This window comes from Macaca nemestrina, chromosome X (genome assembly GCF_043159975.1).
Source record: "Macaca nemestrina isolate mMacNem1 chromosome X, mMacNem.hap1, whole genome shotgun sequence".
In the NCBI taxonomy this organism is placed as follows: domain Eukaryota; kingdom Metazoa; phylum Chordata; class Mammalia; order Primates; family Cercopithecidae; genus Macaca; species Macaca nemestrina.
In genome coordinates, this window is record NC_092145.1 from 126,295,082 (window position 1) to 126,311,782 (window position 16,701).

Sequence of the window (16,701 nt, forward strand, 5' to 3'; positions counted from 1 at the left end):
AGTATTTCAGTTGATCAGTTTGTCTACAGAGATTGTGGCTACAAAATGAAGACTCACATTCAGCTTATTCATTTGTTATAAATGTAAAAGGAGGAATGGAAAGGATCAAAGGTAGAGAATACCTCTATCTCTACTTTTGCATATAATATTGTGATTCCTATACCTTCTAAGAGGTAGAACATAAAAGGAAAGTCCACTTCCTTTTTTCCCAGAGACACTGGTTTTTAGGCTATGGGGCTGATTTTCCTAACCATGCTATTAAATATAACTGATTAGATTATATTCGAAATTAAGACAGTTCGTTGGAGTAAACCTCTGTACAGGACACTTGGCGTTATAAAGCTGTTTCATAGCTGGATGATGTAGAATACCCTTCAGATTCTCTGTAAAGGAGTACTGTTCAGTCAAATGAACACAAAGGTAGTAATAAAATATTAGAACTATTTTTATAAAATCACAACTCAACATTTTGTTACAGGTTCAATAATATCTTAGAAAACTGTGGTGTGTTCACATGTGTAGTGTGTACATACATTTGCCTATACATATTAGGCTTTGATCACTAATGTTAAAACCAGCTAAACTTTGGACTTTAAGTGAATTGTGGTATGAATATATGTGTATATATGCATGTTATTTTTAAGAGCTGTGGTTTTAACATATAATTAACAGCCTGTATTTCAAAATTGAGGTTAAAATTGCAACAATCTGTCTGTAAATAATACTAATATTGCATATTTTTGCCTGCTTATCACATGTTGGACATTAGCCAGGTAAAGTGGACACTATTGAGAACATGGTTTTTAGCTGGTCATGTGTGTATGTGTACAGTACTCTGTAAATTTTGAATTCTGTAAAAGATGCAAATGTTGCATTCAAAGCCAAAGAATAAGATTAAGACAGCACTAGTGGACAACCAAGATTATTGATTATTATTCATAATTCATATCCATGATATGAAGTGATTCTGGATTTTTTTTTTGCTAGCTACTAGAAAATAAGCTAAGATTTATGACAGCTTGTTGAATGCATCTACCAAAATTCCATCAACAGGAAAGTGAGACCAGTGTTTTTTGATTAAATCAGAGGATATGACACAGTAACATTTACCTGTCCTCAAAGTTTTATTACTTTAACCATACACAAAATTGCCAAGATTTTAGCCATTTGTTAAGTCCTCTAATTATATACTAAATAATTTCATTTGTAGCTGAACCACCTTGTAAAATAGAGCTGTGTCTGCTCAGTTATTTTCTAAATATTACATTCTATTTATATTTGTGAGTTGAATGGACCAGGTCATACGTATGCATGCAAGGAGACAGGAATATTGTCATATTTTCTATAATTTATCTATAGAAGGTAATGGAGTGAATCTTCTAGAAATATAAAAATAGTAGCCTGACACTGTTCATTTTTACTTTTTGAGAACTTGTGTAAGTCATTTGTTCTCTTTTTGCCTCAAGTTCTTTATTAATATCAGTAGTGCTGGACTATATCCTGTCTGAGATACTGTGATCAAATTATTATGTATCCAGGGATTTCGGCCCTTGGCTGTAAATCATTATCAATGGGAGAAATTTTGATTCAGCAGGCTCAGGGCAGAGCCTTGGCATATATACTTTTAAGATGGGCCACAAGTGATTCTGATAATTCAGCCAAGGTATGGAATAATTCTTCTAGGCTTTTTTATTCAAAGAACAAAATGGAAATCTTTAAGTCTATATTATTTTTTAGGCCTTAACGACATCTCATACCTTGCTGAGAAAAAGTATCAGTGGATGTAGCAGTGGTAAAATTGCTGTGGTATATCTCATTATAAGACAAGTACATTGTTACTGGTAGAAAAATGATCAAAATGAATAGTGTATTAATCAGATTTCTCCAGAAAGATAAGACAATAATAGGAGATATACATATCTCCTATTATTTTACATATATGTAGAGAGAGAGAGAGCAAGAGGCAGGTGATGTATAGGATAATAGGAAATAGTTGAATATATAGACTATAGAAATAATAGGACATATATATATACATATATATGTCATATATATATAGAGAGAGAGAGAGAGAGAAATTTAAAGGAATTCATTTATGCGACTGCGGGGGTTGAAAATCCGAAGTCTGTAGAGCTGGTTGTGGGTTAGAAATTCGGGCAAAATTGATGTTGCAGTCCTGATTTTGATGGCTGGAAACTCAAACAGATTCCTGTGTTTCAGTCTGGAGGGACAATTCCATCTTCTTGGGAGAATTTTGTCTTTTTCCTGAAAGCCTTCAACTGATTGGATGATTCTCATCCATCCTATGGAGGGTAAATCTGATTTACTCAAAGTCTACTATATAAAGTGTTAAATCACATCCAAAAAATGCCTTCACAGCAACATCTAGACTGTTTGACCAACTATTTGGGCACTGTAGCCTAGCTATGTCGACACAGAAAATTAACTATCACAGAAAGTAAACTTAGCAAGAGCTAATAAAAGCAAAAGAATTCCAAAGAGGGTTGGATCAGAGTGAACAAGATTGGGTATCTGAGAAAGGCTGGCAGGTGCTGCATGCGGGTAGAAGAGACAGCAAGGTTGCAGATAACTTGAGTCTGCTGGAGCATGAAAACGGTGTCCTGAGTTAAGTTTGCAATAAAGGTTGTAGGTAACTAAAAGCAGTCAGAGGCACACAAAGATATCAGAACTGGGAATACTTAGGCTCCATTAAACCAACGCACTTCATCACATTGATTTTCATTGTTCGTTCTCATTCTCTTGTTTGCTTATTCATTACATGCTGCTCCACTCAGAGCATTTTTGACTTGCTTGAACATTTCTTTATTAGCCTCTTGGTGTTGGTTTTGCTTGTCAGCTACACTATTCATTTCTGGAGTAACACTTCATACTAAGGCAGTTGGTGCTTCTTGACTGAAAAGGCCAGTTGTAATTTCTCTGCACTCTATAATGATGTCAGTTTTCTTTAACCCAAGAAGGGCAGTTTGCACAAGTAAGTTGTTTTCACTCCTAGTTTTTTTGTTTGTTTTTTCACTGCCAGTCACCAAACTTTGTATCTTCTTCACTCTTCTATCATGACTTCATTATTCTGTGGGCCCACCAGGTATGTACATGTTACCTAAGTGAATTATTTTGCTCTCAGCCTACATCTAGTATATGTAGAAATTTAATTTTCCCCAAATTTGGTTACTTCGGATAATGTAATTACTACTGTGGTTTTTAATCTCTTTGAAAGTCTTTGGGGCCTATAAAAGGCACAGGGCTTTAGAAAAGTAATTCTTACATATTGGTGTGTATAATTTAAAATCCATGTAAAATGTAGATTACTGACTCCACTTAGAAAAAAATTATGATTTACTGTATATGTGGGGGGCAACAAGTATGCATTTTAAAAAAGCTACAGCTTTCTCTCTTGTATGATTAATAGTGATTTGTTGATAATTCATCATGATGTAATCTATAGTTTAAAATGGAAACCTTTTATTTTAGAATAATCTCAGAATTATGAAACACTTGCAAAGGCTGTACACAGCATTTTCATGCACATTTCACTCAGCTTCCCCTAAAATTAATATCTTACAATGTACATGCATTTAAACTAAAAAATTAACATTAACATATTACTGTTAATTAAACTTCAGACTTAATTCAGATTTGTAGATTTTTTATGCTCATGTCCTTTTTTAGTGCCAGGGTCCAAGTCAGCCTACCACATTGAATTTAGTTGTCATGTCTCTTTAATCTAAAGTCTATGATCAGTTCTCAGTCTTTACTTGTTTCCCATGACCTTTATGGTTTTGAGGAATACTTGAGAATTTTGTAAGATGTCCCTGGACTTGGGTTTGTTAGATGTTTTCTCCTCAGTAGACTAGGATTCTGGAATTTAGGGAAGAATACTACAGAGGTGAAGTGTCTTTCTCATCACATCCTATCAGAGTAGTGCATGATACCAACGTGACTTCTCACTGCTGACATTAACATTCATCACTTGGTTAAGGAGAGAGAATTGCCAGGCTTCTCCACTAAAAGGTCGCTATTTTTTTCCCATTCCATATTCTATTTTTTAGAATCCAGCCCACACCCTGGGGAAGGCAATTAATTTCCACCTCCTGAAGGGAGGAGTATCCATGTACATTTTCTGAAATTCTTTGTAAAAATATTTGTACCTTTTCCCTCATTTATTTATTTGTAAAATTATTTATATCAGTATGGACTCACGGATATTTTATTTTATATTGCGTTATAATGTTTAAATTTTAATGCATTTTGTTGCCTAAATTGTTTTAACTTTGGCCATTAAGTGCTCTTTTGGTCTGGTTCCTGATCTGCTTCTAATCTTTTGTTTTCTGAGCACTTCTGTATTTTCTGGCATTACATAATACTCCAGGTTCATCTTGTGTTTTCACTGCCCCAGGCCTAGAATTACTCATTTCTCCAAGGATATCTCTGTTTTGTTTTGCTTTTGTTATTTTAGACAATGGTATTTAGAAACCAAGATTTGGGCACTGGAAGTACTTACTGTTACTTGGGTGTCATTTTTTTCTAGTTTCTCAGCAGAGACAGAGCTATAAAATATAAGCATGTATACTATATATCTCTATACATGTTAAACTACTGTGTATTATACATTTTTTGTTTCGTGTTCTTTGTTTTCTTATTGTTAAGTTTTAAGAATTATTTATGTATTCTAGATGTGAGTCCTTTGTATAATATTCTACTGTGAAAAGTGATTAAAATGAAGTGGCTTTAAGGAACAAAAACTGTTTTAATGAACAGTCACATGAAAAATTTTATATAGGCCCAATTGAACTTTAGGAGATTCAATATGTGTGTGGTTTTTTTTTTTTTTGTTTTTGTTTTTTTTTTTTTTTTGGGATTATTTAGAATACAGAATATTTTTTTCAAACTCTCATGCATTTTAGGTAAGTGAGTACTCATGTGAGCTTGCTAGTTAGATATTGTTATAGAGAATTGTTGAAGCTTTGGCTCTTGAATGTAACATACAGTCCATGGTATTTTTCTAAGTAAGAAAGTTAAAAATAAATCCATATCAAATTTGGTCTTACCACCCTCACATTATGAAATCTACTAAATATCCTGAGACTTTAACATCGATTCTTATAATCAACAAATGAAAATATTTGTGATATTTAAATGTATGATATTGCTTCTCCTTTATATAGACATCAAATGTAGAATATTTTTATTTTCAAACTGTAGTAATACTATATAAATTAACAATATTTTACAGGATGTTTATTCTGTTCCAGATACTATACAAAAGTCATGTTATATAGATTATCTTGATTTACACATAATCCAGTTCTTTGATTTAATGAGAAACCCAAGAGAAATATACACTGTGTCTGTTTTACAGAGGAGGAGCCAAAGGAAAGAGAGGCATTGATCATACCTCATTTACAAGGAGGAACTATGGTATACCTGCTTGTAATGGTAGAAAACATTGTTCAGCTGTACCTAACAAGGGAAGTAAGAAAACTTATTTTTAAAAATGAGTAAGAATGTACAGAAAAAAAATTACTATGTGATAAGAAAATGATATGCTTAAGGAATAATGCAGGCTGAATTTGTCTATAATTAAATTTTTTTATAAAAATGCTTTCCATAGTGTTGTTTTAAGCACTATAAGAGCGATAAAAATTTAACTGATATTATTTAAAGGAAAATGAAGGATTGCAACTGGACTGGCGGGGGTATAATGATATTCAGATTGGAAAGGAAGAAGGGAAACTGTCTTTATTTACAGATAACACTATCATATATACAGAAAGTTCAATTAAATATACAAAAATTCTTCTGAACATTATGAGTGAGTTTTTCAAGGTTGTATGACACCAATGGATATACAAACATCAATATTTATGTATGCTAACAACAAAAAGTTGGAAATTGCAGCTAAAAAAATACTACACATAATAGTATGAAAAACAGTATTTAGGAAAAATCCGGAGAGAAAAAGATGTGAAGGGCACATACACTAAAAAATACACAATATGCCTGAGAAAATGAAAAATCACATAAACAAATATAAAGATGTACGTTTCTCAGTGGTCAGAAGATTTCCTATTGTTAACATGCCAATTATCCTCAAATTGATCTATAGATTCAACAGAATCCTAATCAAATTCTCAAAGGACTTTTTCTTTTTGACATTGACAAACTGACTTTAAAATTTCTACAGAAATGCAAAGGACCTAGGAAGAACTAACTTTGTAAAAGAACACTGTTAAAGGACTAAGACAGCCTAATTTCTAGATTTATTATAAAGCTAAAGTAACCAACAGAATGTGAAATTTGCGTGAGAGAAAAATCAATGGAAGAGAAAAAAGTGCACAGAAATTGACCTTCAAAAAATATACACAACTGATATTCTACCAATTTCCAAATGTAATTCAGTGGAGAAAAGTTAGTCTTTACAAAAATAGTTCTAAAATTATCAGATACATGTAAGCAATAGGTACATTTTTAAATAAAAACTTTGATTTATATATTGTGCTGTTTACAAAAATTAAAACCTTGTCCTTTGGATAGGCCAAGTTTTCATAGATACATCAAAAGAAGCACAATCCAGAAAAGAACAAATTGATACATTGGACTTCATCAAATTAAAAAAACTTCTCTTTGATACTGTTAAGACAATGAAAGGGAAAAGCCAAGGATGAAGTGAAAAATATGCAAATCATATATCTGATAACCTGTTTACATCTAGAACACAGCAAGGATTCTCAAAACTAAATATGACATCCAGCAACACAATTTAAAAACGGGGGAAAAAAATCCACAGAAACTTCAACCGAGGAGAGATAAGGATGGCAAATAAGCAAATATAGAGATGTTCAATACCAGTAGTCATTAGGACACACAAATAAAACCCAGAATGAGATTGCACTACACACCTGTTAGAATCCGGGCTGCGCAGGTGGCGTCAGCGCTGCCCCGCCTCCAGGAAAGAACCTGGGCTGCGAGTGGCTGGCGGTCTCCTAGAGACTAGAGCGGCAGGGATCAGGAGCCGCGGAAACTGGAGAGGTGGCACCCCAGCGAGGGCCACCATGGGGGACCAAAGGCCGCAGGACCGGCCGAAGTCCCCGGGCATGGACTTCAAGCCCTGGTACTGTGACAAACCGCCTTCCAAGTGCATCGCAAAGCGCAAGTACAGGCGCCTGAGGTTCCCGCCCATGGACACCCAGAACTGGGTATTCGTGACTGAGGGCATGGACGACTTCCGCTACGGCTGTCCGTCTCCTGAAGATACACTCATTTGTCGCCGTGACGAGTTTTTACTCCCCAAAATCTGTCGCAGAGGTCCCCAAACTGACCCCAAAAGCGGGCAGAAAAAGTTGCTCAAGAAAGCGGCCCTATTTTCTAAGCTCTCTCCAGCCCAGCTAGCACGGAAGACGTTCGTAGAGGAAGTGGAAGCCCAGCTGACGGCCAAGCATCCCTTGGCCATGTACCCCAGTCTGGGAGAAGATATGCCTCCAGATCTCCTACTACAGGTGCTGAAACTGCTGGATCCTGAGAGGAAGCTGGAGGATGTTTGGGCTCGTTGTGAGGCCCGGGAGAAAACAACAGAGGTACCCACAGAGTCTGGTAAATACCCCTGTGGGGAACTCTGCTCAAAGCCTCCCGAGACTCCGGTGTCCCATCTCCGCCCGGAGCCTCCCAAGACTCCGGTGTCCAGTCTCCACCCGGAGACTCCCGAGTCTGGAGTGTCCCATCCCCGCCCGGAGCCTCCCAAGACTCCGGTGTCCAGTCTCCACCCGGAGCCTCCCGAGTCTGGAGTGTCCCATCCCCGCCCGGAGCCTCCCAAGACTCCGGTGTCCAGTCTCCGCCCAGAGCCTCCCGAGACTGGAGTGTCCCATCTCGGCCCGGAACATCCCAACACTCGTCGGGTGTCCAGTCTCCTACGACAGCTACTGAAACTGGATTCTGAGAGGAAGCTGGAAGACGCACGGGCTCGTTGTGAGGGCCGGGAGAAGACAACCAACGAACACACAGAGCCTCGTAAATACCCTTGTGGGGAATTCTGCCCGCGGCCTTTCGAGACTCCGTTGTCCAGTCTCCGCTCAGACCCTCCCGAGACTGGAGGGTCCCGTCTCCGCCCAGAGCCTCCCAAGACTAGGGTGTCCAGTCTTCCCCTGAAGCCTTCCGACACTAGAGTGTCCCATCTCCACCAGGAGCCTCCCAAGACTCCGGAGTCCAGTCTCCGGCCAGAGCCTCCTGAGACTGGAGTGTCCCATCTCTACCAAGAGCCTCTCAAGACTCGTCGGGTGTCCATTCTCTGCCGTGAGCCTCCAGAGACTGGAGTGTCCCACCTCTGCCCGGAGCCTCCCGACACTCGCGTATCTCATCTCCGCCCAGAGCCTCTGGAGACTGGAGTGTCCCATCTCCGCCTAGAGCCTCCCAAGACTCGTCGGGGGTCCAGTCTCCACTCGGACCCTTCTGAGACTGGAGCGTCTCATCTCCGCCTAGCGCCTCCCAAGACTCGTCGGGGGTCCAGTCTCCACTCGGAGCCTTCCGAGACTGGAGGGTCCCATCTCCGTCCGGAGCCTCCCAAGACTGAAGTGTCTCATCTCCAGTCAGTGCCTCCCAAGGCTGGAGCGTCCCATCTCCGCCCAGAACCTCCCGACACTAGTCGGGTGTCCAATCTCCTACTATACATGCTGAAAGTGCTGGATTCTGGGAGGACGCTGAAGGACGTATGGGCTCGTTGTGAGGCCCGGGTGAAGAAAAACGAGGAACCCACCGAGCCTGATAAATTCCCTTGTGGGGAACCCTGCTTGCAGCCTCCGGAGACTCAGGTGTCCCATCTCCACCCGGAACCTCCCAAGACACGTCGGGCGTCCAGTCTCCACCCGCAGCCTCCCAAGACTCGTCGGGCGTCCAGTCTCCGCTCGGATCCTCCCAAGACTCGTCGGAGGTCCAGTCTCCGTCCAGAGCCTCCCAAGACTCGTAGGGTGTCCAGTCTCCGCCCGGAGCCTCCCAAGACTCGTCGGGTGTCCAGTCTCCGCCCGGAGCTTCCCAAGACTCGTCGGGTGTCCAGTCTCCGCGCAGAGCCTCCCAAAGCTCCAGTGCCCCATCAGTTCTCAGAGTCTCCCAAGATTCGAGGGTCCTACATAAAAGAACTGTTTCACGAAGATACACCAAACACAACAGAGTGCGTTTCTGACTCTCTTCAATATAGATACACATCAGAAAAACTTCGTGAATTCTTCAAGTGGGCTGCAGACCTGGGAGCTGATGAAGAATCCATCAGGAATCTGTTTGACTTTACCCCCAAGTACAGAACAACCTATTACGACCAAAAGCTTAAGAAGGTAAAAGAGTGTTCCTCAGAGCTGAAGTACAGCATGGAGCTAGATGAAAAGGATGAGGCTAAATTCTTCTCACAGGAAAAATACTGGGGCAGGAAATTCCACACGCCATCGAATTCTTATACCGCACAGCGTGTGAAGATGAAGTATGGAGCATGGTACCTCAAGCCTAAGTTGTGGAAAAAGCTAAGAAGTGATGAACCTTTGATTGACCCCAAGCTCTTGCTTGAAAAGCCTGATGAACCTGACGTTCTTGACGAACTTTATGGACCAATTGCCTTTAAGGATTTCATTCTAAGCAAGGGCTACGAAATGCCTGGCATCCTTGAAAGACTGTTTGCCAGGAAGGGATGGACTTATGACTCTGTTAAGACTCCCATTCAACGTGCAATACGATTTTACAAGTACAAAGAAAACGCAGACGCATCGGAAGAAGATTAGGTGGTTTTCAATTTACTACTTAATTGGGTATTTCTTGCTCTCATTTTAAACATCAATCAGAATTTATGATGACTGGCCCCGTGGATGTACAACTTTGGCAACATCTGTAACTTCAATACATAATGTTTATAAATATTTCTTAATGACCTGCTTTGGCTTCATTATTTCACATATTTTATCAATTATGTGATTAATATTCGTATATACTTTTTCACATTGTTGAAGCATTGTGAATATTACATCATCATGTCAATTATTTGTAAAAATACATAAAACCAGAAATTATTATTATTAGAATTATTCTTTAACAGAGAAATAGGGTCAGGCACATTTGCTCATGCCTGTAATTCTCCCCGCTTTGGGAGGCCCAGGTAGGTGGATTGCTTGAGCCCAGGAGTTCAAGACCAGCCTGGGAAACATGGTGAAACCTAGTCTCTATAAAAAATCCAAAAATTAGCCAGGTGTGGTGGCATGCACTTTGTAGTCCCAGCTACCTGGGGGCGCTGAGGTGGGAGGATGGCTTCAGCCCAGGAGGTGGAGACTGCAGTAAGCTGTAATCCTGCCACTGCACTCCAGTCTGGGCGACAGAGCAAGACCCTGTCTCAAAAAGAAAAAAGAAAAAAAAAAAAAAATGCTGAGTAAAAGAAGAATTATATAACTCTTATTATATTAAAATTGAATGAAATAATTATAACAATTATTTTGCTAACCAATAATTAGAGTCTATAAGCAAAATAATGTTAACACTTTTTAATAGTAAAATTGTTATCTTTCCCTTTGGGATTTCATAAAATCCCCAAAACAAGTTTGAAAACTACTTATCAAAATCATAGTTGAAACTTGAGTTATGCCATTTTATCATATCTCTCAATAGAATGTATGTATTTCACCATGTTCATAAACCTTCACAACAAAAGACTATTACCAAATCATATAAACAGGTACGGAATAGGAGGTAGCTTCAACTCCCTAGCAAATCTCATGTGCAAAATAGGATCTGTTTGAGAAATGCTACTAAGCAACATCAAATATCCTTACATATCTGTTCAAGTTCAAATAATTTTCATTTCATGAATAGCAATTAAAAATGCACTCATAAGTTTAAAATAATAAATCAAGTAACTTATTTACCTTTCAAAAATAACATGTAACACTGTCTGGTGGAGGTAAATTTGTATCTAAATATATTTGTAGTGTAGATCTGAAGTGCACTTTTTCTTTCAGTGATGAAAGAGGCCATCTGTAAATGGAAGCATATGCATATATTTCATCTAAGTGAGGAGTGACATATACATCTGCCTATGTGCAAATTCTGTTTCTGGTGAAGTTTGTCTGTGGGCATTGTGTTCCTGAAGAACTAAGATTTTTATGTTGTTTTCTAAGGCAAGGCCTAGAATTTCTCTTCAAATTCATCATCACAAACTTAGGTTCATGGTTCATATCACCACTATGTCTTATTCTTTCTGGAACAATTTCCAACCCGTGTCTCTTCTGGAGTGCATTTTTGTAAAATACAAGCATGGCTTGTTAATTCTCCAGGCTCATCTAAACTTATCTAGGTTTATAAACACTCACACACACATGCGTGCGCGTGCGCGCACACACACACACGTTCCTGCATTCCCGACTCCAGTCAATAGTCCTTTTCTTACCTCTGTGTCTTTCTTGTGTCTTTGTACATACTTTTTTCTCTATTGTAAGGACTTTACTCGGACCATGTAATCCTGTTTCAGTGTCTCCCCACCAAGGTCAATTTTATAATTACTTTTATTAAGATCTTATATATGTAGACAAGGACACTCATTTTCCAGTTGTCTTCCACTGGAGAACTCACTTCAATATCCTAGAGAAATGAGTCATTAATGCCTTCAAAATAAGGGAAATCCCCATACTTATTTATTCAGACTTCTGAGAGGCCAATGTAATGCCTCATGGCTCAGAGTTATCTGGTTTCTTTCTTTTTTTTTTTTTTTTTGAGACGGAGTCTCACTCTTTTGCCCAGGCTGGAGTGCAGTGGCATGATCTCAGCTCATTGCGACCTCCGTCTCCCAGGTTCAAGTGATTCTTCTGCCTCAGTCTCCCAAGCAGCTGGGACTACAGGCACGTGCCACCACACCTGGCTAATTTTTGTATTTTTATTGGAGATGGAGTTTCACCATATTGACCAGGCTGGTCTTGAACTCCTGACCTCGTGATACACCAGCCTCGGCCTCCCAAAGTGCTGGGATTACAGGCGTGTGCCACCGCAACTGGCCAGCCGAGTTATCTGGTTTCTGAGGTTCTCCACTGAAGCCCTGGGCTTCACGCAGCAGCATTCAATGTTAAGATCCTTTCAGCAAGAGACAGACCTACTTTTCTACATTTGGTTATGTGATCTCGCACTTCATGGAGGATGTATCCTCATCTACACAATGGACACCATATCATCAAACTCAAATTCTGGTGAGACTTAAAGGATTACTTATTGGAGTGCCTAATGCCTCAAGCATCACAGAATTGATACTCAACATATATTTGTGGAAAAGGAGGGAGTAGGAAAGAAAGAACGGTACTTAAAAAAATCACAACAGAAAGATACCAATAAAATAACTTTTTGATGGTGTTTATCTGGTAATAGCCTTCATCTATATTACACACAAACTTAGCCTTTGCTTAAGATGAAAAGGTGGTGCTTGCTTTGGCTGCACATATACTAAAATTAAGATGAAAAATTCTAATTGAAAAATAAGAACCACTGGTTAGGGCTTCTATTGCTTATTGGCAATGACTACTTCCAGTAAAATAAACTTTCCTCAGAGAAATTATGTGGGTTTCTCCACACTGTAATTACACACCTTGGTATTAGTTGTCACACAGATACAAAAAGAAACAATGTTTGATCTATTTGGATTTTTAACACCAGTTGGACTTCTGAAAACATCCTGACTTCAAGTCCATAGGTTTTAGAAAGAGAAGGAATTCAAGAGAACTTGGTATATAATTGTTCCTGTGTAGCCTAAAGCTATGAATGGTATATTCCATAAATACTGTAGTAATCGATTGTATTACAGCATCACATAGGTTTCATAAAAGCTTTGGATAATTTGTCTGTAGGAACATGTGATTTAACGAAGATGAAGGGAATTATTTTTCATTTCTAAGAGTCTGCATGAATGAGCAAGGCCTTTGGAGCTAGGCAAAAATGAGTTCATATCCCAGTGCTGCCATGTTCTTATCCTGCAGCTTTAGGCGGAGGCAGAACAGATGGAGGGAAAACACAGAGGCTGGGCCGGAGCGGGAGGAAGCTAGGAACCCTTCCCGGGGCTACTGCACACTGGAACGTGTTCCTGGCCGCCAATGACTCCGACAAAGAGGATGTGCTTAACAGGCAACCCAAGGCAAGGAGCAACCCAAATTCACTGTGGACCTTTGGAATCTCAGCAGGAGGAGACCCTTCAACTACCATGGACACTTGCGTTGGCAGGGAAAGCTACTTAGAGAAGTGGTAGGGGCAGAACTCCAGCCGGGGGCAGAGCACAGAGGGTGTCCTGTAGGAGCAACTGTAGTGAAGCCCTCTCAGAGACGTGCATCCCCCTAGGCTAGAATCGTTGCCATAGGATAATTAAGCCCTAAGGGAACTTTCGGACCTGAACTCTACAGGGCAATCTTATCCATGAGACAGGACCAGTACAACCAGAGCACCTCTCATTCTGTTGGCCTCCTGCAGGGCCCCAGCCTGGCCACAATTGTTTGCAGCACAGCTGCCAGGTGCCTCCTGGGGCTCACATCATAGCTGGTGGACCACACCTGACTGGCAGAGTGCTTCAGCAGAGTGACCTCTGCAGACACACAACAGCTCATTTGCACCCATGGTCGCCATCCAAATTGCTATGCCTGTGCATGTATGCCCAGGCAGACCTAGCCTTCTCTTCCCCGTCAGCTCACTGGTACTGGAACTCCTGCACACTACCTTGACACTGCTGCTAGCGTGAGTGTGCCCCCTCACCCCTCCTCCCACCCCCACACCACCATTGTCTTCAGAACATTGGCGGGCTCAGAGCACCCCAGCCCTACCCCTGTCAGTACCCTGCCCCTGAGCCTGGGCCACCAGAGCAAAACTAGACATGGAAAACAGTAGACTAGCCCCAGCCTTGAGCAGACTGCTGCCAGCATGAACATGCACAGAGGGCACACACAGTCCTGTACCCCCGATGCCCCCACCTCCACACTAAAACCACCACCTGCAGGGACATGCACACAGTCCCAGTGGGGGCTCCTCACCCCCACCAAGCCATACTGCCACCACTGCTGCTGCAAATATCCACATCGAGGCTAGCACCCCAGCACCCATGAGAACCCTGCTGCAGCAAATGGATAAGTGTGCACCCTCCAAAGCTGCTGCTGCAGCTGCTGCTAATACATGGGAACAAGGACAGGTCCCACTGTCAAAGCCCTGTGAAGTGCTTTGGCTGGCACTACTTACTGGAATGTTGTGACCAGTGGTCTGGTAGCACCTCAGCCCCTCCAGTACAACAGGTTCCTAACCTGGAGGAGCCAGAGATCAAAGCTGGGACCTGATACCAGTCTACCTGAGTTACAGCATGCAATCCAGGCAGGAGTTCTGAGCTGAGCCTTGGCCCCCAAAAATCTTCCAGTAATGAAGCCGGTTGACTGAATCCACCTTATATCACAATCACACCCCCAAGGTTATCAAATAGGATAAAAGTAAAAGAAAAAAAAATAGCCCATCCACAGTACAGAAACTTCAAAGATTTAAAAAACATCAGCCCACAAAGATGAGAAAGAATCAGTGCAAGAAGTCTGACAACTCAAAAAGCCAGAGTGTGTGTGTTTTGTAAAAAATGACAAAAGGGATGTTACCACAGACCCCACAGAAATACAAATAATCATCAGAGACAATTATGAACACCTCTATGCCCACAAACTAGAAAATTTAAAATAAATGGATAAATTACTGGACACATATACTCTCCCAAGACTGAACCAGGAAGAAATTGAATCCCCGAACAGAACAATAATGAGTTCTGTAATTGAGGGAGTAATAAATAGTGTACCAACCAGAAAAATTCCAGGACAACATAGATTCACAGCTGAATTCTACCAGATTTACAAAGAAGAGCTGGTACCATTCCTACTGAAGCTATTCCAAAAAATTGAAAAGGAGGGACTCCTCCCTAACTCATTGTATGAGGCCAGCATCATCCTGATACCAAAACCTTGCAGAGATACAACAACAACAAATTTCAGGCCAATATTCTTGATGAACATTGATGTAAAAATCCTCAACAAAATACTGGCAAACTGCATCCAGCAGCACATCAAAAACCTTATCCACCATGGTCAAGTCAGCTTAATCCCTGGGATGCAAGATTGGTTTGACATATGCAAATCAATAAATGTTATTCATCACATAAACAGAACTTAGGACAAAAACCACATGACTATCTCAATGAATGCAGAAAAGTCTTTGGATAAAATTCAACATCCCTTCATGTTACAAACTGCCAATAAACTAGGTATTGAAGGAACATGTCTCAAAATAATATGATCCATATATATCAAACCCACAACCAATATCATACTGAACGGGCAAAAGCTGAGAGCATTCCCCTTGGAAACAGGCACAAGACAAAGATGCCCTCTCTCACCACTCCTATTCAACATAGTATTGGAAGTTCTGGCTAGGAATGTCAGGCAAGAGAAAGAAATAAAACGTATTCAAACAGGAAGAGAGAAAGTCAAACTATCTTTGTTTGCAGATGACATGACCCTATATCTTGAAAACCCCATAGTCTCAGACCAAAAGCTTCATAAGCTGATAAGCATCTTCAGCAAAGTCTCAAGATACAAAATCAAGGAGCGAAAATCGTTAGCCTTCCTATAAACCAACAACAGGCAAGCTGAGAACTAAATCATGAATGAATTACCATTCACAATTGCCACAAAATGAATAAACTACCTAGGAATATAGCTGAAAAGGGAGGGAAAGGATCTCTACAAGACAATCTACAAACCAATCCTCAAAGAAATAAGAGATGACACAAACAAATGGAAAAACATTCCATACTCATGGAGAGGAAGAATAAATATCATTCAAATGGTCATTCAGCCCAAAGCAATTTATAGTTCAATGCTACTTCCATTAAACCACCACTAACATTCTTCAAAGAACTAGAAAAAAAAAATACTATTTAAAAATTTATATGTAACCACAGAAAAGCCCAAATAACCAAAGCAATCCTAAGCAAAAAGAATAAATCTGGGCTGGGCGCAGTGACTCACACCTGTAATCCCAGCATTTTGGCAGGCCAAGGCAGGCAGATCACCTGAGGTCGGGAGCTCGAGACCAGCCTGGCCAACATGGTGAATCCCCAACTTTACTAAAAACACAAAAATTAGCTGGGCCTGGTGGTGGGCAGCTGTAATCCCAGCTACTTGGGAGGCTGAGTCAGGAGAATCATTTGAACCAAGGAGGTGGACGTTGTAGTGAGCCGAGATTGAGCCATAGCACTCCATCCTGAGTAACATGAGTGAAACTCTGTCACAATAAATAAATAAATAAATAATCTGGAGACATCATGCTACCTGACTTCAAACTATACTACAAGGCTACAGTAACCAAAACAGTGTGGTATTGGTACAAGAGCAGACATATAGATCAATGGAACAGAATAGAGAACCCAGAAATAAGATCACACACCTACAATCATCTGATCTTCAACAAACCTGACAAGAAAAAGCGATGGGGAAAGGATGTCCTTTTTAATATATGGTGCTGGGAGAACTGGCTAGCCATATGCAGAATATTGAAATTGGACCCTCTCCTTAAGCCATATGCAAAAATGAAGATGGATTAAAGACTGAAATGTAATGTAAAACTATAAAAACCCTAGAAGAAAACCTAGGCAATACCATTAGGACATAGACA

At 40.4% G+C, this 16,701-nt stretch overlaps 1 protein-coding gene and 1 long non-coding RNA gene across 2 annotated transcripts in view; one reads left to right on the forward strand and one right to left on the reverse strand.

The window, feature by feature from the left end:
* Positions 1 to 16,701, reverse strand: part of LOC105490345 (uncharacterized) — an 848,896-nt gene that overhangs the window by 410,410 nt on the left and 421,785 nt on the right. The window lies entirely within an intron of this gene.
* Positions 7,071 to 9,773, forward strand: LOC105490344 (protein FAM47A). The gene has a single exon (XM_024795617.2). It carries the CDS (start codon positions 7,071 to 7,073, stop codon positions 9,771 to 9,773), a length of 2,703 nt encoding a protein of 900 aa, XP_024651385.2.